At 50.0% G+C, this 25,339-nt stretch overlaps 1 protein-coding gene across 3 annotated transcripts in view; it reads left to right on the top strand.

Annotated features, from left to right (window-relative positions):
* LOC144116357 (condensin-2 complex subunit G2-like) overlaps positions 1 to 25,339 on the top strand; it is a 194,193-nt gene that overhangs the window by 141,488 nt on the left and 27,366 nt on the right. For all 3 annotated transcript variants that reach the window (XM_077651127.1, XM_077651126.1, XM_077651128.1), the window contains one exon: positions 19,856 to 19,987. In XM_077651127.1, the coding sequence (XP_077507253.1) occupies positions 19,856 to 19,987 (132 nt within the window). The remainder of the gene's footprint in view (positions 1 to 19,855; positions 19,988 to 25,339) is intronic.

Genomic DNA, 25,339 nt, shown 5'->3' with positions numbered 1-25,339 from the left:
TGCAAAAGTCACGGTAGTATTTAAAAAAGGCGACAAGAACAACCTGTCTAAGTACTGTCCGATTTCAATACTCCCCGTTTTTTCTAAAGGGCTCGAAAAAGTCATTCTTAAACGATTAACTTCTTTTACTGATCGCTACGACATCTTAGCTCCCGCACAGTATGGTTTTAGAAAAAAATCGATCCACTGAACTAGCGCTCCTTGCTCAGAAAGAACTCATCCTTGAAAATTTTGAAAACAAAAACCACTGTCCTTGGTATCTTCCTTGATTTTACAAAAGCTTTCGATTATATTAACCACAGTATACTTCTACAAAAGTTGGAGCATTATGGTATTCGCGGTATAGCCCACAAGTTAATTTCGTGTTACCTTCAATACCGATCCCAATGCGTTGTTATAAATGGACACTCTTCTGTCGTCAAACCGGTTGAACTAGGTGTTCCGCAAGGGAGCATCCTAGGTCCTTTTCTATTTATTTTATATATTGACCCTAGTGCTAAGTACATAATCTACGTTGACGACACAAGCTTATTTTTTCCAGGTAGTTCTGGTCCGGATTTGGCTTGCCATGTTAGTCAAACACTTAACCTCGTTAGTACCTGGGTAGCAAGAAATGAGTTAAAATTGAATGTTGCAAAAACCAAAGCAGTTATGTTCCATCCAGGAAATAAAGCTTATGTATTACCGCCAATTGTCATTGACTGCATAGAGATACAGGTTGTTCAGTGTTTCAAGATGCTCGGTGTTATTTTTTCTTAAAATTTGTCCTGGGATGCACACATAAATGACCTCATCAAAAAACTTTCCAAAAACTGTATGTCTCATGCGCCAACATCGTTTCAGGTTGCCAAGAGCAGTTGATATCATGCTTTACAACTCCTTATTCTCATCATCACTCAATTACGGCGCACTTGTTTGGGCGACTACTACGAAAGACAATATTCATGAGCTCCATTTGCTACAAAAACGTGCCATCCGCATAATATGCAAAGCACTCTACTTAAGTCACACGCAGGAGATGTACAAGCAGCTAAATATTGTCAGTGTAGAATCTGTGTATGACTACAGACTTTCTAAGCAATACAGATTAGAAAGAACTGACACCTTGAAGTTACTGGCAAGTCTTGAAAAACACACGCCTATATACCCAATGCGCAACCCAGATGAATGGAAATTGAGCAAACGCCATACATGATATGGAAGGCAAATGCTAAAATTTAGACTACCAACATTGCTGAATGATTTCGCAAGGGGCAGCAATACAGATTTTGACTCTATTTCATTGAAGAGCCTGTGGAATAAATATGTATAGGACTGAAATGTCACCACGTCTTAAATTTTGGAACTGTTTGAGCATTTACTTTTTCCTTTTTTTTGCTGTGTTCCTTATTGCTGATGTCTTTGGATCATGTTGTATGTATGGGTAAACATATATACGCTTCACTATGTAAACTAATAATTTCATTACAATGCACTTTATTTTCATGTATGCTCATGTTTGATTTGTGTTTGTATTCTCCTATCGCACCCATTTTTTTATGCATTATTTTTAACCACTGCAGCATATAGCTGCACACTGCTTGCCTTGTATTGGGGTACGGGCCTTAGTCAAGCCTTCCTCTGGCTTTTTGCCCGTGCTGCAAACATCCCTGAGATGTTGAATAAACATTGTATTGTATTGTATTGTACATATTCTTAAAAAAGCATTTTTAATTGAGAAATTACCATATAGGTCCGTAAGAAATTACTTAGGAAGGATGTTATTTTCCCATATATTTCCTTCCAGGTGTGAGATGTTTAAAACATAAATGCATATTTGAAACCAGTACTCCATGATATACCAGCATGCTGAGTTTCAGCAATATATGTTGACAAATAAGAAAACTTGTCAAGACCCTTATCCCCCCTGTGGCTTTTGGAGGTGAAATTTTTTTATTTTTTGGCATAGAGCGATTAAATTTGACAAGCTTATTGAGAAGTGCACTAAATGAATAAATGCATTTTTTCACTCGTAAATATCAACTAGGGTGCTTGAAGGCCTTGAGACACTCTTAAATTTTAACCAAGCCAAGGGAATGGTTCGGGCTGTGGCATTGTCTCTATATATTTATCTGTGCAGAACATTATAGCATTATAGCCATGCTTGCGTTCATTACCACCATGTCGGGTTAGTGTCTGGGCTGTTTCCAGGAAGTCAGGAAGACCATATCTGGTGTTTTCTGAAATTGGAAGCGATGTGTCCCCCTCAAAGCGGCTGCTGTGAAAATACGGCAGAAGCATGTGCCCTCTCACTTCGTCGTTGCTGTCTTCCTGCCACAAACAGCTGCTTAGGTAGACGAAGAGCCATCACAAGGCATTTAGGACATTCCGTGCATGTGAGCGATTGCACTCTTACCAGAAGTAAAAAAGAAAAAGCCAGACAGCGATGTACATTTTTGTCAGGCACGCTTCTCGGCTGCTACGTTTCCCGGCTGTTATTTTTTTTTTTCGCAAGTCTCGTGAAGAACACACAACGGGATTCTACTGTAGTATCATTGCATGTGCTGTTTTGCAGAATTTGTTTTTGGATGCCAAGTATGCGTCAGCGTCAGCCTGGTTTGTTTTCAGTCTTGTCTTATCTGAACTATGCCATTTACAGTGCTGATCAACTTTTGCACCCGTCCTCAATGAAAAAATGCTAGAAAATTTGCTGTGTGCAGTCACTTCCATGCTTCGAGTAGAGGACTACGGTGGATACCACTCTCTCTTGTCTCACATTCTCTGGGAACACTGCGCTGCCCCTCAGTAGATTGTTCAGTGTTTGTTCTATTGTGCATGCAACGTTTTTTCTCAACCTGAGCTGTGTGGCCGGCCGTAGATTATGTACGGCACCCTGAAATCTTTCCGAAAGCAAGTGTAGCCAGTGATTAAACAGTAGTCACGAGTGTTAAATATTACTTCTATGCAAAGCACACAGAGACAGTTCAACATGAGGAGAGATGAAGTGAACCTTCCTTGTGTTCTTTTTGGTGTGCTGCAAGAACTCTACAAACAGAGAGGATGTTGCAGAAACATGAAAAAGAAATGTCTACTGATTTGTGGGCCTGCATGAGTAGTGTTTTTTTGGTTTGTAGCAGATAGCGAATTTCTGTAACTTTAAGCGAATACAGTAGAACCCCGCTGTTACGTTCCTCACTGCTGCGTTTTCCCGGCTGTTACGTCGTTTTCGCCCAGTCCCGGCATAGCTCCCATAGGATCCAATGTGTTGGGTACCCCGCTGTTACGTTGTAGCTGTGAAAACGTTCCCGCATGATACGTTGCAACCTGGCACCCCGAACCCGGCCGGGCAACGCGCGCCAACCGCCATTTTGACGAGTCTTGGCCAGGCTTGGCTACGGAATTGGCTTCAAGACCATGGCCTCCGAGATCACCCCCTTGCACGCGAGTGGGTAATCTTGGAGGCCATTAAAAGCCGCACGCGAGTTGGAGAGATTGCCACTAGATGGCCACTGCCTCGTCAGCCGAAGCGAGTAAAATCCGCGGGCCCGCAGCAATCCAGTCTTTCTTGTTTGTGCGGTTCAACCCATCCGAGTCGTCCGTGTCCTTCCGTCAACAGCTACGCTGCCTACGCCTTGTCAGGCCTCGCTAATCCAGTCTTTCTTGTTTGTGCGGTTCAACCCATCCGAGTCGTCCGTGTCCTCCCGTCAACACCTACGCTGCCTACGCCTCGTCGGGCCTCGCTAACACCGCGAGCGATTTGTCGTCCTTTGATGGCGTCGCTCAAGCGCAAGGCGCTTTCCCTCGAGGAAAAGCTGGATGTTCTCAACGCAGTTGACAAGCAGCCAGCGTGGACTGCAGTGAGTGCATCAACTGCACAGCACTGCTTCGCGCGGTGTGGCTTTCGCATGGATGGCGGAGAGGAAACTGCCACGGAAGCTGAAGAGACGGAAGCAGCCTCTCATGATCATGAGCTGAGTGAAGCTTTGAATGCGCTGGGTGCCACGGGAGTCACGTATGACGACTACGTCACCGTGGATGCTGCTGTCGTGACGTCCGAGTGTCAGAGTATCGCCGAGATCGTTGCAGACTCGGTCGCGAGTGAAGCCTCAGACTGTGATGACGACGAGGAGCGCGAGCCGCATGATTCCGGGGAGTTGGCGGACCCGAGCTTTGGAGAAGCCGTCGCGGCTCTGGACCTCCTCCGCAGGTACGTCGCACCTCAAAGCGACGCTGAGAGCAATGCGGCTTTCCAGGCCATCGAGAAACGCATGGTGTTTTCCAGCGAGCGGAAAAAACGGCAATCGACCATTCTCGATTTTTTTAAGACCTAAGCTCACTTGATGTCGAAATAAATTGTTTCAAGGCAAAGCTGCACTGTTTTCATTAATATTCGTACCTTTCCTCACTGTTGCGTTTTCCCTGCTGTTACGTTTTTTTTTCGTGGTCCGGTGAAAAACGTATGAACGGGGTTCCACTGTATATTTAGTACTTTTGGCACAGTGCAATTACATGAAAAAGAGTGCTTGAAGCTTTGTCGCACTCATTGCCGCTATTTCAAACTTTTGCCAAAATGGCCATCCGAATGTCAACCCTACACGCAGAGCCGACCAATTTGTGGGGTCTGATAAGTTGGGCCAAGTCGTGGGTATTGCGTGTCTTGCCGGTGCCCATTCCCGCCATGATTCATGAGTTCTACGTGTGAGTCGGTTCTGGTAACGAAAATTCCAACTGTGCACCATGTACCCACGTTTGCGGTGGTGGTCACTTTCTCGGACAAACAGTGTGTATCACAGTAGCAAACTTATCTGGCTCTTCCAGTAACCTGTGCAGCATGCGTCATGCTGGGATTCAAAACTACAAGATCATTTTAGTGCCTTTGATGGCATTTCTGCATTGGGTTTGCATGGGGAAGCTACACGTGCACCTTGGCACCATCCCATAGGATGTGCGTCAGACTGCAACCACATGAACTGAGCATTCTGGAAAGATTATCCACTTGAGACTAGAATCTGGTGCAACTCAAGAACGAAGCGGCTTTTCCCCGTCAAAGGACCTTGTTGGGGATGAGGGGTCCTTGAGTGAGCTGACTCTTTCAGCGCCGCAGGTCCCTTCTCCGAATGACGTTGTCGGACTTGGTTATGAAGGAAACTGTACAGGGGGTTTATTTTACATTATTTAAAAGATTTTGGAACCCATTGGAGGGTGATGGGGGAAGGTCGGAGGATCTGAGAAGATCTGAGGATGATCGAGGATTCCTTCCTCATGGCACTCGTAGTCCGGTTTTAAAAGGGTCCAGTCCCTAGGATTCCCCAGGTTCGAGGAGGTCTTCGCCAGGTTGGGCGTGGCCTAACTTACGTTGTCGTACACACACACACACTACTTCACATAGGGACACGCCCCCGTCACATGTCTCGCCGGAGAGAGAGGGTGCCGCTGGACCATCTCCCCCACCAGAGAGAGCGTTGTCTTCGCCTCCGAACGACAGTTCTTACGCTGTCAAGCCAAACACGTCTTCCGGGAAGTCCGAATGGGCGAGGCGCCGGCGAGCAGGCGCAGTTGAAGGGGTGAGCCACCCCTACTCAGTTTTGGCGGTCGCTAACTGCCTCCGTACCGCACGGTTGATCTTCCGGGAACAATGTTGTTTACAAACGGCAGCAGAATCCTCCATCTCGAATCCAATTAACTAAGCGAGGGCCGGCCGTAGGAACCAAGATGCCTATCGCTGTGCAGTGACCCCGGCTGCAGGCGTCCCGGGCCGACTACGCAGCTGAACCAGACGGGCTGTCGCCAGAAACCTTACAGCTCCTCCGCGGCCCGAAAAATCTTGAATGTCCAGTGTTGACGACCGCTGGGCAGGAAGAGATGAGATGGCGTCTGTGTTGGTCCCGTGGATTGCAATATCAGCGCCTACAAGGCAGAACCCAAAGCATCACCAACAAAGGAAAGCGCAGGTGGGACGTTCCAAACAGCAAAGCACTGCCCCACCCGCAAGCGCTCGGAATTCGCCAAAGAATCACCAGGCTTCTCCCATTGACCACAATACACTTTAAAAAAAAATGGTGTTTAGATTTGTTAATTTTGTGCCGACTGAGCGCGAAACATCCCCTTTTGAAACTGCCACAGCCGGATTACTCGGAACAAAGTTTAAAAAAAAAACACACACCCACAGGAGGAGATTCCTCTTAGTTCTCCTGCTTACATCACTCTGCTCAAGCCATCAGCATTTCCGTGCAGTTTCCCCTTCTTATAACGCACCGAGAAATTGTACTGTTGGAAAGCCAGGCTCCATCTGAGCAAGCGACCATTTTTGGGGGACATCTGTCGCAGCCACGTTGAAGGACAATGGTCAGTCTCAAATACAAACTTCGCTCCGTACAGGTAACACGACAACTTCTGCACTGCCCAAACTAAACACGCGCACTCTTTTTCGGAAGCGCTGTACGTTTCCTCTCTACTGGTCAGTTTGCGGCTGATGTACAGAACTGGGTGTTCTGCATGGTTGTAGCCAACTTGGCTTAAGACAGCACCCAGCCCTCTATCACTGGCATCACACTGGACTATGAACTCTTTCCCATAGTCAGGGGTCCTGAGCAAGGGTCGGGACACGAGTGCTTCCTTCAGGCTTTTGAAGGCGTTTTCTTTTTGGTTATCCCAACTTACGTTAGTAGGTGCTCCCTTTCGCAAGGCGTCAGTTAAGGGACTAGCCCGCTTAGGAAATCTGCATTCACGGAGTGAGCCAGAATGTTTTCCACGTTGTCACTAGCGTCCGCACCTCCCTTCCAACCCTGACTCTCGCTGTCCAGCTCTTCTGGTTCATTTAGAGTCAGATTGACGATCCCGCTGCGTTCCACAAACGGCTTCATCAGATTGCAATGATAGATTTTCACCTGCTTTCCCCTGCCTGGAACCCTTAGCGCGTAATTCGTCTCCGAAAGTTTTTGCAACACTTCTACTGGACCATCCCAGTGAACTTCCAGCTTATTTTTTCTCGATGGCCGGAGGATCATCACGCGATCGCCCGCGGTGAAACCTCGAAGGCGAGTGTTTTTGTCATAATAGACCTTGGCGGCCTCCTGGGCAGCTTTCATATTTCGATTTACTAATTCCCTCGTGTTGTTAAGGCGGTCCAGTAGCTGAAGCACGTACTCAACCACTGTCTGGTTCTCTCCTGTCCCTTCCCACATTTCTCTCAGCATTCGGAGGGGAGAGCAGAGGGCTCTTCCGTACACGAGTTCTGCTGGCGTAAACCCCATAGCTTCGTGGGGGACTGTTCGCAAAGCGAAAAGTGTGGCCAGCAGACAATCCTCCCAGTCTGCTTTATGCTCATAACAAAGACCGCGTAGCACCCGCTTCAGCACCGAATGCCATTTCTCTACACTGTTGGACTGCGGATGATACACCGAGCTGTGTAACAGTTTTATTCCGCATCTTTCTAGGAATGTGGTCGTCAAGGCGCTTGTAAAGATCGTCGCCTGATCGGCTTGGATTTCGGCCGGAAATCCTATTCTCGCGAACACTGACAAAAGGGCGTCAACTATTTCTCTGGAGCTCAAGTCCTTCAACGGAATTGCTTCGGGAAATTTTGTGGCGGGACATAGCATAGTAAGCAAGTACTTATAGCCTGATTTCGTTTTAGGCAAAGGTCCTACTGGGTCTATTACAAGCCGGCGGAAGGGTTCCGAGATCAATGGAACAATTTTCAGTGGAGCCTTCCTTGTCTCTCCCAGCTTGCCCACGCGCTGGCACGCATCGCATGATTTTACGTAGCGTTCTGCATCTTTGAAACAACCCGGCCAATAATATTCCATTAATAGCCGCTCCTTTGTTTTATTGATTCCCAGATGTCCTGCCCAGCCATTTCCGTGGCAGAGACTCAGAATGTCCGCTCTGTATTATTCGGGCATGACCAGCTGATCAAAATTTTTGCCTTTTTTGTCCTGGTAGTGTCGGTATAGTAAGCCTCCCTTCTCATGCATCGTTATGTTGCGTCTCGCGATGCCCTCTTTAGCTGTAAGGTGCAGTCTTTCCAAAGTGGGATCGTGCTTCTGTTCTTTATTAGGGACTCCCTGTTCACCTGCAGAAGGCGATCAAAACTACGCGATGTTGGAGATAAAACGGATCCTTCAGCGTTTTCTTCCTCCTCTACCGACTTATTGGTTGAAGTCCCTGGTCGCTCATCTGCTCGGTCAGCTGTCTGGCTTTCATTCCTCGTTGGTTCCCTTCCCTCCTCATTTGAATGCAAGGATATGCTGGCTGGTGCGTCTCTGGCTACCTGAGGTTCGGGAATCTGACTTAGTTGAGATGCGAGCTGACGAGTTTTCGACCTTGTCAAAGCTTGTATCACCCCGCTTCCGAGTTTCTGGCCTCTCTCGCGTAGCAATTGGTCTGATCGATTCGAGAAGAGGTAAGGATGTTGAAGTGGCATGGAATTCGAAACTGCGGCCTCAGTGATTAGCTCTCCAAACGGTCCACAAATTATCACTCTACCTATGGGAAGGCATACACTGTGTTCTTCTACTGCCTGTTTTATCCACGAGACTTCTCCCGTAAAATCGTCCACTGACACGTAAGACGGGTGGACAACGTCCATCGTCGCGGCGCTATCACGAAGCACCCTGCACGGTTTCCCGTTAACGTGCAGCTCGTGCAGGTATGGCTTAAGGAACTCTAGATTCTCGGCGTTATCCTCGACGCACGAGAACACCAAACGTTGCTTTGTACACTTGGCTGCAAAGTGCCCGACACCATTGCAGTTGTAGCAACGAAATGGCCTACTAGCCTCAAACTCTTTTTTTCGCGGCTTTGTCTGCTCCCTGTCTCTTCGCCTGTTCTTCACGCTTTTCTGGCGCTACCTTCGTTGCCTCCGATTGCTCCGAACTTCTAGCACTTCGCGTCTTTCTGCTAGGCCCTTTATCTCGCATCGCGTTTCGAGCGTGTGACGCACCCTCTTCAGTGCTCAACCTTCTGCGCGAAACGTACTCCTTTGCTAGCTCAGCGGCCCTTTCAACTGTGTTGACTTTTTTCCTGTCTTGAACCCACAGTTTCACCACTTGGAGAATGCTTCGGTAAAATTGCTCAAGGCAAAAACACTTGATGATTTTGTCTCGGCTTTCATAAACCTCAGCTCCTTTTAGCCACTCTAGCAGATTCGTCTTTAGGCCATACGCAAAATCCGGATAGCCCTCGCTATCGTTTTTCATTGTGTTCCTGAAGTGCTGTCAGAAAGCTTCGGCTGACAGCCGGTACCTTTTTAGCAGGCTGGCTTTGACTTTTCTGTAGTCAGCTGTGTCTTGTGTGCTAAGTCTCGCTATGACTTCAGCTACTTCACATGACAAGAGTGTCAGAAGCCGTTGCGGCCATGTACTGCGAGCAAAGTTCTCCCTTTCGCAAGTTCTCTCAAAGTTTCCCAGGTACAATCCTATGTCCCTTCCACTTTCATAGGGCTGCATGAATCTGTTCATTCTATATGATTGTACATCGCTTGCTCTTTCAGGAGACCCGGCTCTCGTACTGTCGCCTTTTTTTCGATTTTCGCTTTCAAGCTGCAATCGCTTTAGATTTCTTTCTTATTTTTCAGCTTCCCACTTTTGCCGTTCTTTCTCTTTTTCTCATTCCGCTTCCCTTTTTCTTTTTTCTTCCTGTTGTAATGGGACCGACAGGCGCAGCGCAGCGAAGAAGCGGACGAGTTCAAGCGGGACAACGAAGAAGCAGACGAAGTGCAGCTTGGTTTTTTCGAACGACGCCTGTGAGTGTGCCCGTCGTGTCGCCGATCAACCAAGACCAACCGACCTGTGCTTCAAATAAACGCCTTGACACTTGGTGGAGGTGCCTCGGTTCCCGTCCCGGTCCTCATCCTGGAACTTCGAAGTGGAACGCTCCTCGTCTCCGCCACCATGCCGGAAGGTCCGAGTGAACCATCGCAGCCCATCCCTGCCACCGTACTCTGTCACGGGGTGCAGCGCCAGCGTGACCCTTCTCCATTTAGTGGCACCGATGACCAAGACGTCGACGATTGGCTGGCCTCCTATGAGCGCATCAGCACTTACAATCGGTGGGACGATTCCGTGAAACTTAGCAACGTCCTCTTCTACCTAACGGACGTTGCCAACCTATGGTTTCGCAACCATGAGGTCGATCTTCCCACCTGGTCGTCCTTTAAAACGAGCTTCGCCAACGTTTTCGGCCGCCCCGCCGTCCGGAAGATTCGCGCCGAGCAACGTCTTCGTGCTCGATCTCAGCTCCCTTCCGAGACGTTCACAAGCTACATCGAGGACATCGTTGACCTGTGCAAGCGTGTCAACCCCTCCATGTCCGAAGGGGATAAAGTCAACCACATACTTAAAGGCATAGCCGATGACGCTTTCCAGATGCTGCTGGCGAAGAACCCCACCTCCGTCGCTACCGTCATCCAGCTGTGCCAAAGCTTCGACGAACTCCGCAAGCAAAGCGCATCTACGCGGCAGTCCGGCGCGCCTGCGGGGGGTCTTGCTGGCTTGGCCCTTGGTGGCTCGTCTGCTGAGCAGTCCCTGTTCATGCAGCAGGTTAAAGACTTCATCCGCGAAGAGATCGCTCGCCAGCTTTCTCTGCTGCATCACATTCCCGACACCGTCTGCCCTCCGCACGACCTGGCGCCATCTCTCACGCCCACTCTCCGTCGTGTTATTCAGGAGCAGGTCGCTGCAGTTCTGCCATCCAGTCCCCCACCTCCTCCTGTGGCAGCGCCGCTCACCTATGCTGAAGCAGTCACCGGTACACGGCGCTCGCCCACCTCTGCCGCCTACCCTAGCAGCCCGGCCTTTTATGCTCCACCGCCGTCTATACCCCCGCCGCAGGTCCCGGTTCGTCGACCCCGCCGAAACCCTACGAACCCCTGGCGTACCGAGGACAATCGACCAATATGCTATTCCTGCGGTCTTCCGGGCCATGTCGCACGCTTTTGCCGTCAGCGATCTCCTCGTTCTGGCGATTTCATGCGCAATTTCCGCTACGATTCTGGGCCGCCCTTGCCTAATGTCTCTTCTGCCTCCTCTACACATCGCTCCCAGTCCCCTACTCGCCGCTCGCCTTCCCCTCGTCGACATTCCATTTCTCCGATGCTCCGCCGCCCGGACCCTCTCCCAGAGGAAAACTGACTGCCGCAGTTCACGAGGCAAGAACTGCGTGTTTTGCCAACTTTTTAAGTCCTCCGTGTTCTCCTGCTAACGTGATTGAGGTGTCTGTTGAAGGCGTCCCCGTTCTCGCGCTCGTCGACACGGGTGCTGCAGTGTCAGTAATTAGTGATGCTCTTCGCCGCAAACTTCGTAAGGTGACAACGCCGCTGTCTGACTTTTCACTACGTACGGCCACCTCTCAGCGCATCCACCCCATCGCAGCCTGCACGGTCCGCGTTTCTATCAACGACGTCGCCTATACCATCGAGTTTGTTGTGCTGACCGCCTGCTCTCACGATGTCATCCTCGGCTGCGATTTCCTCTCGACCCACCGTGCGGTGATTGATTGTGCCCGTGCGGAACTTGAGCTTTCTCCCCTGTGTGATGTTTCGTTGTGTGACCTACCTGTGCACTCCGCTAAGCTTCTTGTAGCTGCCGACACCGACATACCTCCCTCCTCTTCAGCCCTTGTTCCGCTCCGCCCCGACTCTTTCCTCAGCGGCCCTGTTCTTTTCACACCTACCGCAGCAGCCACTCGCCATCAGCGCCTCCTCATTCCATTCGCCGTTGTCTCGATTTCCGATGGCCACTGCGCCATCTATGTCACCAACCCATTTTCATGCCCGTCGTTTGTTCTTCGCGGCGAATGCCTCGGCTCTATTGAAGAACTGGACCCTGCTCTTGCTTCCGAGTTCTCCGATACCCGTGCCTGTTCCCCAGTTGCTGCCTTAGCCTGTTGTGCGACAGCGCCCGATCCGATTTCCATCGACGTCTTTCGTCGTAACATCGCCCCCGACCTTCCGTCCGCTTACCGTGACCAAATCTTGGAACTTCTCTGTCGCTTCCGCAACTCTTTCGACCTTTCCCAGCCCTCCTTGGGGCGCGCATTGGCCGTCTCTCACACAATTGACACTGGTACCCACGCTCCCTTGCGTCAGCGACCGTACCGAGTCTAGCCGAGCGAGCGCCGCGTCATCCGTGACAATGTTGACGACATGCTTCGGCGCGGCATAATACAGCCTTCTCACAGCCCTTGGGCCTCTCCTGTTGTCTTGGTGACGAAAAAAGATGGCTCCATCAGGTTCTGTGTGGACTACCGCCGTCTCAACAAGATCACACGCAAGGATGTTTATCCTCTACCCCGAATCGACGACGCACTGGATTGCTTGCAGGGAGCGAAGTATTTTTCATCCCTCGACTTACGCTCCGGCTACTGGCAGGTCCCGATGGCAGCGAACGACAGGCCGAAAACCGCTTTCGTCATCCCAGACGGCTTGTATGAGTTCAATGTGATGCCATTCGGCCTCTGCAATGCTCCAGCCACATTCAAAAGGATGATGGACACTATTCTCAGTGGCCTCAAATGGGAAACTTGTCTGTGTTACCTAGATGACATTGTCGTTTTTTCCAAAGATTTTCCTTCCCATCTGCACCGCCTTCAGCGCGTACTCACTAGCCTTACTGACGCCGGCCTCCAACTAAACTTGAAAAAATGTTACTTCGGTGCAACGCAGCTCACAATATTAGGCCATGTCATCTCCAAAGACGGCGTTCTTCCTGACCCTGCCAAACTTCGCGCCGTCGCTGACTTCCCCAAACCAACCACCTTAAAAGAACTTCGCAGTTTTATAGGCTTACGTTCATATTTTCGCCGCTTCATCCGAAATTTCGCCAGTATCATCGCCCCTTTAACGCAGCTTCTTGCCGGCAGCCCGAACCTTTCGTCTTGGTCCCCCGCCTGCGATACCGCGTTCAGCACTTTACGCCGCCTGCTGGTCTCTCCCCCCATCCTTCACCATTTTGATCCCGCCTGTCCGACAGAAGTTCACACTGACGCGAGCGGTGTGGGCTTGGGCGCAGTTCTTGCCCAGCGAAAGCCTGGGTATCCGGAATACGTCGTCGCTTACGCCAGCCGCGCCCTCACCAAGGCGGAATCAAACTATTCTGTCACAGAAAAAGAACGTCTCGCCATCATTTGGGCAATTGCCAAGTTCCGCCCTTACATTTACGGCCGGCCCTTCTATGTCGTCACAGACCACCACGCCCTATGCTGGCTATCCTCCCTCAAAGATCCTTCTGGCCGACTCGCCCGCTGGGCTTTACGTCTCCAGGAGTTTGATATACACGTCATTTATCGCTCCGGCCGCAAGCACTCGGACGCCGACGCCCTTTCTCGTTCACCACTCCCATGAGCGAGTCAACCTCTGCCCTCGTCTGTGCCTACGAATTCTCTTCGTTCAACATCCCTGATATGCTCTCCGAACAACTGAAGGATCCTTGGATCACCTCACTGCTAAACTTCCTGAACACTCCCTCGCCGCATCATTCGACCCGGACCCTTCGCCGCCAAGCCCACCACTTCGCCGTTCGTGATGGCCTCTTATACTGCCGTAATTACCTCCCCGACGGCCGGAAGTGGCTGTTGGTCATCCCTCGACACCTCCGTGCTACAATCTGTGCCTCTTTTCACGCCGTTCCACAATGCGGCCACGCCGGTGTACTGAAAACATATGCTCGCCTTCGTCAGCGATTCTACTGGCGAGGTATGTACCGCTACATACGTCAGTACATTCGGTCATGCACCGCCTGCCAACGTCGCAAGAAACCTCCCCACTCCGCCGCCGCTCTTTTGCAGCCGTTACCTTGCCCTGGCCGTCCCTTTGACCGCGTCGGCATTGATCTTTATGGCCCGCTTTCAACTACTTCGGCTAATAATCGGTGGATCATCGTTGCCGTTGACCATCTCACCCGTTACGTCGAAACGTCGGCTCTCAAATCTGCTACCGCAAATGTTGTCGCTCACTTCATTCTACACAGTCTTGTTCTTCGTCACGGCGCCCCGAAAGAACTTCTAAGTGACCGCGGCCGTGTTTTTCTCTCGGACGCCGTCGAGGCCTGCTCAAGCAATGCCAAATCGTTCATCGCTACACCAGCGCCTATCACCCCCAGACCAACGGCATGACTGAGCAGTTCAACCGCACTCTGAGTGACATGCTCGCCATGTACGTTGACACCGCCCACTCCAACTGGGATCAAGTGCTCCCGTTCGTCACGTACGCGTATAACACAGCTACTCAGACAACAACGGGGTTTTCTCCTTTCTTCCTCTTATATGGCCGGGAGCCTACATCCACCATGGACACCATCCTTCCTTATCACCCTGACCCTTCCGAGACCACCTTACTCTCCGAAGCTCACCTGTATGCCGAAGAATGCCGGCAACTTGCCCGTTCTTTCACCACACAGCAACAATGGGATCAGAAGCACCGTCGGGATTCCCCGGACCCTCCAGCGTCATACCCATCTGGCGCCCTCGTTTGGCTCTGGGTGCCTTCCTCCACTCCCGGCCTCGCCACGAAACTACTGTCTCGCTTTCATGGACCTTACCGGGTTGTCCACCAAACTTCTCCGGTGACTTATATCGTTGAGCCGCTCGTTCCCTCTTCGGACCACCGTCGCCGGGGGTGCGAAACTGTGCACGTTGAGCGCCTCAAGCCTTACTATGACCCGCCCATCCTCTCCTCTCCGTAAGTCGCCAGGATGGCTCCTTTTTCGGAGGGAGAGTAATTGTAATGGGACCGACAGGCGCAGCGCAGCGAAGAAGCGGACGAGTTCAAGCGGGACAACGAAGAAGCAGACGAAGTGCAGCTGGGTTTTTTCGAACGACGCCTGTGAGTGTGCCCGTCGTGTCGCCGATCAACCAAGACCAACCGACCTGTGCTTCAAATAAACGCCTTGACACTGTACCAAATTCCACGTATCTACCAGCTGATCGTCATGTACGTGTTTTTCAATTGTCTTGCATATATCAAATTTTGTAATTTTTCCGTGTACTTCTATTGACATTTCCTCGCATAACAACAGCAAGTCCGACTTTGACAGTTTCATAAGGTCCATGACAACGCTTTCTCCGCTTTGGCAATGCTATCTGCAAAATGCCGTGAGATTACTCTTTCTCAATTGACATACACTTCCCAGTGATTCTAGATTATTCTGTCAAAATCTGAAGCCTGGCGAATCCTATAGCAAAATGCCGAAACGCTTACCGGTTGAGAAAGCACAATGTCGCACGGTCCATCGCAGCCGCTGCCAACCAGTTGTTGGGGATGAGGGGTCCTTGAGTGAGCGGACTCTTTCAGCGCCGCAAGTCCCTTCTCCGAATGACTTTGTCGGACTTGGTTATGAAGGAAACTGTACAGGGGGTTTATTTTACATTATTTAAAAGATTTTGGAACCCATTGGAGGGTGATGGGGGAAGGTCGGAGGATCTGAGAAGATCTGAGGATGATCGAGGATTCCTTCCTCATGGCACTCGTAGTCCGGTTTTAAAAGGGTCCAGTCCCTAGGATTCCCCAGGTTCGAGGAGGTCTTCGCCAGGTTGGGCGTGGCCTAACTTACGTTGTCGTACACACACACACACTACTTCACATAGGGACACGCCCCCGTCACATGTCTCGCCGGAGAGAGAGGGTGCCGCTGGACCATCTCCCCCACCAGAGAGAGCGTTGTCTTCGCCTCCGAACGACAGTTCTTACGCTGTCAAGCCAAACACGTCTTCCGGGAAGTCCGAATGGGCGAGGCGCCGGCGAGCAGGCGCAGTTGAAGGGGTGAGCCACCCCTACTCAGTTTTGGCGGTCGCTAACTGCCTCCGTACCGCACGGATTGATCTTCCGGGAACAATGTTGTTTACAAACGGCAGCAGAATCCTCCATCTCGAATCCAGTAAACCAAGCGGGGACCAGCCGTAGGAACCAAGATGCCTATCGCCGTGCAGTGACCCCGGCTGCAGGCGCCCCGGGCCGACTACGCAGCTGAACCAGACGGGCTGTCGCCAGAAACCTTACAACCCCCTTCCAGCTGGTGGCGTCGGCTGATTCTCATGAGCCTGCTAATGTGACAGTGCAGGGGGACAGTCCCCTGCCTCCATGATTGGGGATAGTGCCCTCCCTGCATTGTCACGCTGCTCCTTGCATTATCATGCTAGCAGGTTCATGAGAATCTGCAGACATCATTGACTGGGAAAATCCGCTTCTTGAGTTGTATGCGACTGTGACACTTATACCCCTGTCACACGTGCACTTTCGATCCTCATTGAGCTCGATCTGCATCGATATTCTCGAGCACGCTCGAAACATCCGGTGCTACACGGGCATTTTCAATGCTCATTGAGAAGTTTCCCTCATGTGTGTTAGGTGGCGCCAAATGTTCCGCCGACAGCCATAACATGGCGATGTCCGGCAACACTGTGCAGTCGGGGGCAGCGGCAGCCAAATCCGTAGCCAAATCGGTACATTGCGTATCTGCGCCAGGTTTTTGTGGCGCACCTCTGTTGCTGTGCGATGCAACCCAAGGGCCCGCAACGCCTCCGCGATTTCTGCATAGACTGCGGCGTTTCTCTTCTGGCGCCGCAAATTATTTAGGCGGTCCTGCCAGCAGTCGATGAGAGTGGCTGTCTTGCGGTCGCTCCATAGTTTCCGCGCCGACGAGCAGGAGGACTCCATCTTTGTTTACAGTGACGGCGAAGCTTGGAGCGGGGTGTGGAGATTATTTTCAAATGTTTGCATATAAGCAGGCATAGTACCTGAAAAATGTTCTGTATTACATTTTAATCAATTACAACAACAACAATTGTGGTTTGGTTTTGTTAAGTAGTGTTTATTTTTATAGGTTCATGAGAACGAGAGTGTTCTCGATTGGGCTTGGAACCTCAAGCACTCTTGAGGAATCGGCATCGAGTCAAGCAGGATCGAGCTCGATTGCGCTTGAAAGTGGCCGTGTGACAACCGTCGATCTGCATTGAGTTCGATGAGCATTGACTCAATGAGGATCGAAAGTGCCCGTGTGACAGGGGTATTAGAGATTTCGAATATGAAGCACTCGGATATCAAATGCTTTACTATGTGACCGAATATTCGAAATTATCAAATACGGTAAAACCTCGACACATAAAAAAAATGCAAAAATAAAGGCTGCGGCTTAGCTCGGCTAAGCCCGGTTATGCAAGCGTAGGCTTTGTTGCTAAGCCAGGTTAGACTCAGCCTCTTCATCCGTCGCCGAGCCCAAGTCGTGGCAGAGGCAGAAGCAGCAGCGGCTGCCTCCAAAGCTCTTAGCTGCTGCCTTTCGGCATCCTTCAAATGCCGTTGAGCTAGTCGATGCTCCTGTTCTTCGTTGGTCTCTCTAGCTAGCGTGGCACGTTTAACTTCCTTACCTCTTGCTAAATGCTTAGCATGATTGGCTACATCAGCTGGATGTTCACACTCTTCTACGAGACCGTCCCGATGGTGTAGACGTCCAGGCTGACTCGCTTCATCCATAACGAGAAACTACGAGTCAGCAGTCTGTATGCACGCGAGAGCGCAACCGTCTCCCTTTCAAACGAACGGCGAGTCACGTGGACACAGCTGGTGAGACAGCGGTCGACGCAGCGGCGTGTCATGCGGTATGTCATGCGGTACGTCATATGGCTGACGCACCTCCACTCCTCCACTTCAAGGTTGAATGTACCATGTCGATGACCTTGGCTCGACAAGGCTAGTAAAGCTTTCACTTTAAAAATGTAGTTGTTTATAAGGTACAAAGGCATACACTGACATTTTCACTTCATAAAAGTCTTGATTAGGATTCCTAGGCACAAGGTCTGAGCTGCTTCGCAACATGTCTGATATGTTTACGGCAATAACAAAATTAGCGGTCTGTTTATGGATGCGTCGCCCTCTAACACAGATGCACTGCGGGGAAGCTGCCAGCGGCTGAATGTCTGTTTCCCAGACCTGGGCCGCTCTTATGTAACCGCATCCGTGTCTTTCTCAGATTCTTTGCCTCCTCTCCTAAGGGACTCTGAAGAAGCTGCAGCATTTGTCCTCTTCATGTCCTATCTTAGCGGGAATGACTCATTCTTATGTAAACACACTGCCTTTTTTTTTTTGTATGCTTCACCCTTTTGCACCAAGGCACTGCAGAGAAGCGCCTCCGGGGTGGCTGAGTGGTTATGGCGTTCGGCTGCTGGCCCGAAAGACGCTGGTTCGATCCCGGCCGCGGCGGTGGAATTTCGATGAAGGCAAAATTCTAGAGGCCCGTGCACTGTGTGATGTCAGTGCACGTTAAAGAACCCCAGATGGTCGAAATTTCCTATAGCGTCTCTCATAGCCTGAATCGTTCTAGGACGTTCAACCCATATAAACCAAACCAAACCAAGCACTGCAGAGAAGCCACTATGGCAGGTCACTGCTGCTGCATTCCATCTCTCCCATGTCACATGCTCGCAGGTTTGGCCCACTCACGTGTTTGCACACGCGCAGTTTGTCGCTGAATGCATTATAAGACCAGAATGTGTCTAAATTTTGAACATACAGTTAAAACCCGATTTATCGAAGTGAAGGGCAACCACGAATTAGTTCGTTAAATGGGGAAAATCGTAAAATCGAGGAAGGAATTTTTCCAACCTTTGAAATCTAAAATTATAACGCAGCAGCACTTAAAAGCTACTGTGACATTGCATTTGCTGGCAACCCATGCCTGCGCGTATGAGAAGTCCATGAAAGCAGCATTAATCGCTTGTGCGTAAAAGCGCCATCTGGTAAAACAGGTTCGGCGGTGGGAAGCACCGCGGACTGTCTAGTCCTTTGCCCCGTGCAGCAGGGCAGGTGCTAGCTCGGTCAAAAAAATAAAAAATTACAGGATTGCACTTAATTATGCTTAGGGGCAGAAATATGAATGCCTTTCCTCTTTCTCCTTCCACTTTTCATTTCTTTATTTTGAAATTTTGTTTTTTTTTTAATTCTTCTATTTTGCAGTTTTTCTTTTTTAATTTTTTTTTTACCTACAGAGCAAGCCTTCTCACACATTTACATTGTTTTTCATCAAATGAGTCCCACAAAACTTGCTTCAAACACAGCATTTACTTTCATTAATTCAGTTTAATTAACTAATTCCAATTCTCAACCAAACTTTTTCCAATCCAAGATTTACTCACACACTACCTAAGACAATCAAACGTGTGCACATTTATCTCCACAGAACGACATGATCGTGTGGACAAAATTTGCGGACACTTCTTGCTGACATAAGCATATAATGCTTTCACATTAATAAAGCCAGGGCTGTGAGTTTGGTGCCTAGATGTTCTTGCTGGTGCGCTGCCAACAAGCCGTGAGACATCATGGATAAAAGTGATAAATTGCCTATTTTTGCTCATTTATTCTTGGAAGAACTTCGTTAAATCGGGTTTACTGGTTGTTTGTGTCGTTATATCAGCTTATTGAGCAAATTGCACCACATGGGCACTTCCCAAGGAATCAAAATTTATTCGTTATATCGGGAACTTCGTAAAATCAGGTTTCGTTACATTGGGTTTTTAGTGTAGTGGCCAGGATATCGTGTTATTTGGGAACGATTAACTGGAACGAAAATAGTATAACTCTGTGGGACATTTTTATTTCCCACGATTTTGAACATATGAAATGGGAACATATTGGCGATATTTTAGTGTATTCGTGCTAGCCTTCTGATTTGTGTGCTTGAACCGGAGATATCTTCTACAAGTTAATTAGTGCTTTCAACTTTTGCCATGAAATCTGAGCTTCTCTTCACTGAGAACACTGACAAGTGTAGCTGCACTTATTGCATTGCATTGTTAAATGGACTGGCAGGTAGGCTCCACTTTGCTCAAGTTAAATGGATACTTTCTTGCTTGGTTGGTATGGCATCTCTGCCAACCATGTGTGCAGGTGACAGGAGAGGAGTTTGTGGCAACGGCAACATTTCACCGCCAGATGAAGTGGATTGAAGACAACCTGTTGCCAAAGCTGCAGAGTAAAAGTAGGCGGAGCTGTCGAGACTTGTACATCCAAGTTGTGAAGGTAAGCCCACTTGGCTCTACTTGAGGAGAAATTTTCCTCTGATTTGTGACATTTAGTGTTCTCTTGGTGGATTGCCATTACCTTGAGGCATCTGTGCTGGTGTGTTGAGGGTGGGAGAAACCATAGTAAAACTTGTCATTGCAAGGAAAACATTTGTGCACCGCAGATGGGACAAAGGAGAGAGAAAACACAGACAGTCGCAAACTTACAACTGTACTGCAACAAAGCGGAATCCACCCAAGGAACTAGAAAGCGCAGGCCCGTGCTTTATAGTTCCTTGGGTGGGTTCGGTTTTCTCTTCTTTTATATTGACAGAAAATGCAATAAAAGCTGGAGGAGAAGCACTGCTTTGTATCTTTGTAATCAGGATTTGATGTTCAATGTCTCTTGTTTGCTTTTTGTACAGTTTGCAACATGTAAGCTGTGCTTAGCGATACCAGAGTCCTTCAATACATGTACTGGTCATGAAGCTTAGGCGCAAGTTTGATATGGAGCCAGAAGCTGCCACTAGTGGCGCACCCAATAAAGCAGAACAAATTGGCATAAAGATTGCCATTACGATGCCAGTGTCATTACATGAAGGAAAGGGAAAGTGCGTTGAAGCTTTTCCACACTCAGTGAGCTTGTAAACTTTCTGCAAAAACGGCCATCAGAAATTGGGGGAGCCGACTTGCATGCGGTGCCGACGTATCTTTGGGGTGTGAGTCCTATATGTGGGGCCTCCAACTGCTGCTCTTAATTCTGATTGCATCATTGTGAAGATGTTGCTTTTAAGTAGGGTTGTTTGAATTCAAATGGAGTGTTATAATAAACTGCACATCTCCAACCAAAAACATCACCCAACGTTTCGAAGCCGACTCGGCTCCTTCATCAGGGGTGACTGAGGGCAGTAGCTAGCGTCTTTTAGCTATGGAGGGGAGGAAGGGGTCAAAGCAACGAAATCTGTGTTGCAAAAGGAATGGGGGAGGGGGAGTAAGGAGGAGGGGGGGGGGGGGGGGGGGGGGGGGTTAAGGTTGTTACTCAGGTTGTCGCACTGTGGGGAGGCGGTCAATGGTGACTTTTTTCTTTGCGTTGAAGAGTGAAGTCCCTGGGCATATACTGGGGGCAGGTTTCCTTTTGTGGATTTAATGTTGTTCGGGGTGGTTTGGATGTGCCAGGATTCCAGAAGGAGCCTTTTTTTTTTTTAATATAGGGATTGGTTATATTCTGCGCATTTCTTATCACCTGATTGATAGTGTGAATATGGTCTATGGTGGAATATCCTTTACGAAAACCTGTCTAATTGTTTGGTTGATTAAAGTCTAAAGTTGCCTAGAGTAAAACTTGTGGCATGAAAGTGACTGCTGCCTGGTGGCATGCATGCCAGAAGCTCTGTGTGCATGCGTTAGTCGAAGAAGCATTCTTTTCAGCTGGTAGAACCTTTTTACAAAATACAGCGTGATTCGAATGCTTCACTGCCTGCATCGACCAGTACCCGTGGCCGTCTTCATTTCACACCGCCTGCAGGTGCGCGGGCGACTGTTGTGGCTCTTGAAGCTATGGGCTGGTGTCACATATACCGTATTTACTCGAATCTAGGCCGGCCACGATTCTAAGCCGAGACCTGAAAGTTGAAGGCCACAGAAAAAAAAATAACTTACCTCGATTGTAGGCCAGCCGAAAAAACAACACTGTTTATACCTCATTATCACAATTATTTTTATGACGCGACACGACTGTTCTTACGTCACCGCGCACGTGAAAGTGCGTGGCGCGAAACGACTGCACCATGTGTCTGCGCATAGGCGACTTGGTGTAGAGAGAGGAACTCGAGTGAGACACAGCGGGAAGCATCGTGCCTGCATGCTCTGCCGAAGCGTGATTGATGGCCCCGAGAGGGACCGTTGAAAAAAAAAAAGCTGCCAAAGGAGCTTTGAGAGAAGAGGAGGAGGAGAGGCGGCATTGGGCTAGGAGACATATGCAACGCCAGCCCGGGATCAGCCCCCGCTCATTCGTCATCATCATCGCTGACTTCTTTATCGCTGGCCTCCTCGAACAGTGCACTATCTTCACTGCCATCAAGTGCATTAGAGATGCAGCACTTGCGGAATGAGCGTGCAACCAAGCTTTCTGGGATGTCATCCCAGGCTGCAGCTATCCAAGTGGCTACAACTCCCAGTGAGGCGCGCTTTATTCGGCCTGTTGGTGTAAGCTCGCGCCGCTCTTCACTAAGCCAGTCCACGTAGTACTTGCGCAGCCGATCCTTGAAAGGCTTATTGAGGCACACATCAAGAGGCTGCAGCTGGCCTGTCATGACGCCGGGTATGATGGCGACGTCGGTACCGGCTTCGGAAAGCGCAGCTTTTACGCCGTCAGTGAGGTGTCCACGGTAAGAGTCCAGGACGAGGAGGGAACGTTTGGCCAAGAGGGCCCCTGGATGCCGCTGCCAAACCATTCTGATCCACTGCTCAACCATATCGCTCGCCATCCCTCCATTTTCGTTGGCGCGGACGATCACATTTCTTGGAAACACTTCCCGAGCTGGTAGAGTCTTCCTCTTAAAAATTATATACGCCGGCAGCTTGTGGCCATCCGCCGTGCAGGCCAGCATTACAGTCATGCGCTGCTTTTCGTATCCGGCCGAGTGCACTTTCACTTCCTTGGCACCTTTTTCGTTCACGGTGCACGCCACTGGCATGTCAAACCATACCGGCGTCTGGTCAGCGTTTCCCATTTGTCCTACGGCGTAGCCGTGCTCCATCCTCTTCCTTATTACGAATCGCTGAAATGAGATCAGCTTCTCTTCGAAGTCGCCCGGCAGCTTTTGACAAATGGACGTGCGGCGTCGGAGGCTGAAGCCAAAGCGCTTCATGAACTTCTGCAACCAGCCCCGGCTGGCTTTGAACAGTTCCCGGGGGACGCCTCGCTCTCTCGCCAGCTCTCTTGCTTTGGCTTGCAGCACTTCCGTGGTCACTGGAAGTGCCGCTGACCTCTGCGTCTCCACAAACTCAGCCAGAGCTACCTCCACTTCTGGATGGCGGCCTTTCTTGGGGCCCGTGAAAGCCGTTCTCGTTGCCGCGCAAGCAAAAATTTCGTTACGCTGCCCCCTCCAATGGCGAACATTCTTCTCATCCACGCCGAAGTCCCGCCCGGCTTGAAGATTTGACGACTGCTCTGCAGCGACTATAACTTTCCGCTTGAAGGCGGCACTATAATGGCACCGCCTGTTTGGTGCCATGGTGTTGGTGATAAAAACTACGCACGAAAACTTCACTGCTGCGAATGTGCTCACGCCACCGCACGAGAACAGAACAAGGCCAAAATGACAGCCAGTGCTCATGTGTGCTTTGATCAGTATCGGCTACGGATAGCAACGGCTACGGATAGCAACGGCTACAGTGCTGTCTTTCGTTGGCGTTTTGTGGGGGCGCCACCTGCGTGCTACATTTATTCGTATTTTACGAATACGAAACCTCGAAACGAAATCCTCGAATCTAAGCCGACATAAGAGTTCTACATCTCGTTTTTTTGAAAAAACTATCGGCCTAGATTCGAATAAATACGGTATTAAGGAGCCTAAATTAAATTTTAAAGGAAAAAAGTGTGAAGAATAAAGAAGAGGAAGAAGCATTCGTTGAGGTGGAGAGAGATGATTGGTGGAGAAGCATACGGTGACGTGGAGAGAGATGATTGGTGGAGAAGAGAAGACGACGACGACAAGGCTTACGTGGACTAACACCAAGGCTATAAAAGGGCGAGCGAGAGCGAGGCACAGGGGGGGGCACAGCAGAGAAGCGGATGCTCCGGCGGGTCAGGGACACTTTGGCTGGAAGAGAGCGACGCCGGCTACTGCTCCGGTGAGCTCGCGTTCTACGACATCGCATCGTGGACTTCCTGCCGTGCCTGAGCCCGTTCCGGGGAGTCAACGGAGGACGCTACCACCTGCTACGGCCAGGGGTGTCTCCTGCGCTGTTGCCACCCACGCCAACAACACCGGCATCACCTTCCCGGGCGCTTGGACCTGGAGCTTATACGACGCAGCCAGCGACGCCAGCCCGAGCACGTCGAACACCGCCAGCGACGCCAGCCCAAGCGCGGCGAACGCCGCTTCGACGCCGCCTACTGGATCCATACAACGCCGCAGCCACACCGAACGAACCGTGAGCACGAACGCCGTCCGCTAATAGTAGAACACTAGTAGTAGATTCTAGTAGCAGTGTGCCCGGGTCGTGTGTATTTATAGTCTGTGTTTTGTGTTAGTTTTGTTAGTTGTATTCTAATGTGTGTGCCACGTAGGGTGTATTAAATGTGCGTTTGTGTGGGTACACCCGTCGCCTAGTCCATTCTTTCAGTCGGAGTGTTCTCCGGAGAGATCCGTGACAGAGATAAGTGGCGAGCCTGTGCCAGGATACATTTCCTTTTTCTTTTTTGCTTTATTTCGGATTTTTCCGATCTCTCGACGGCAGAAAGTATGGATTTGGCAAAAACGTTAGAGCTGGCGCTCAAGCTAGGGTTAAGCAAGGAAGAAGCGATGCATCTCTATGAGGAGGAGGGAAAGAGGCAGAGAGAGGAAAGGGCGCAAGCACGCGCAGAAGCTCGTGAAGCAGAAGAGCGCGAGGTGAAAAGAGCTCGCGAGGCAGAGAGAAGAGCTCGTGAGGCAGAGAAAAGAGCTCACGAGGCAGAAGAACAGGATAAAAAAAGGATAGAACGGGAGAAGGAGTTTATTTTGTGGAAACGGGCGCATGTCGCGGGAGGATATGAGGAGATCACGGACAATGATCAGCGTTCCTTAGCAGGTACAGAATCTCCAGACCGGCCAGAGTTTGTCCAAGAAAGCTGATGGCTCTTTTCTATGGCAAGAGAGATGATCTGGACGCATATCTGCAACGATTCGAGCGGATAGCTTTGGGGCAAGGCTGGGAGCGCAATGAATGGGCCACGGCATTAAGACTGTGTTTAGTCGGAGAGGCGCTGAATGTGTTTGGAAGGATGCCTGCGGCTGATTCCATGGACTACGAGAAAGTCAAAAAGGCACTCCTCCAAAGATTCAGGCTTACGGCAGAGGGTTTTCGTGAGAGATTTCGCACCGCGAAACCCGAGGATTTGGAAACCGCTAAGCAGTTTTCCTGCAGGCTGACCAGCTATTTTGATAGGTGGCTTGATATGTCAAACACAGAAAAGAGTTTTGAAGGTGTGCGTGACAAGCTGGTCACAGAGCAATTTTTAGCGTGTTGCAGCTCAAAGCTGGCGCTATTCCTGAAGGAAAGAAAGTTGTGTTCGTTGGAAGAGTTCGCCGACACTGCTGACCAATTCCTCGAGGCTCAAGGGTTAAAAAACTTGAGTAAGGCAAAGGAGGAAACCCAAAAGACCTTA

This window comes from Amblyomma americanum, chromosome 1 (genome assembly GCF_052857255.1).
Source record: "Amblyomma americanum isolate KBUSLIRL-KWMA chromosome 1, ASM5285725v1, whole genome shotgun sequence".
NCBI classification, from domain to species: Eukaryota; Metazoa; Arthropoda; class Arachnida; order Ixodida; family Ixodidae; genus Amblyomma; species Amblyomma americanum.
Note: the sequence above shows the minus strand (reverse complement) of the source record. Positions and strands in the feature narration are given on the sequence as shown.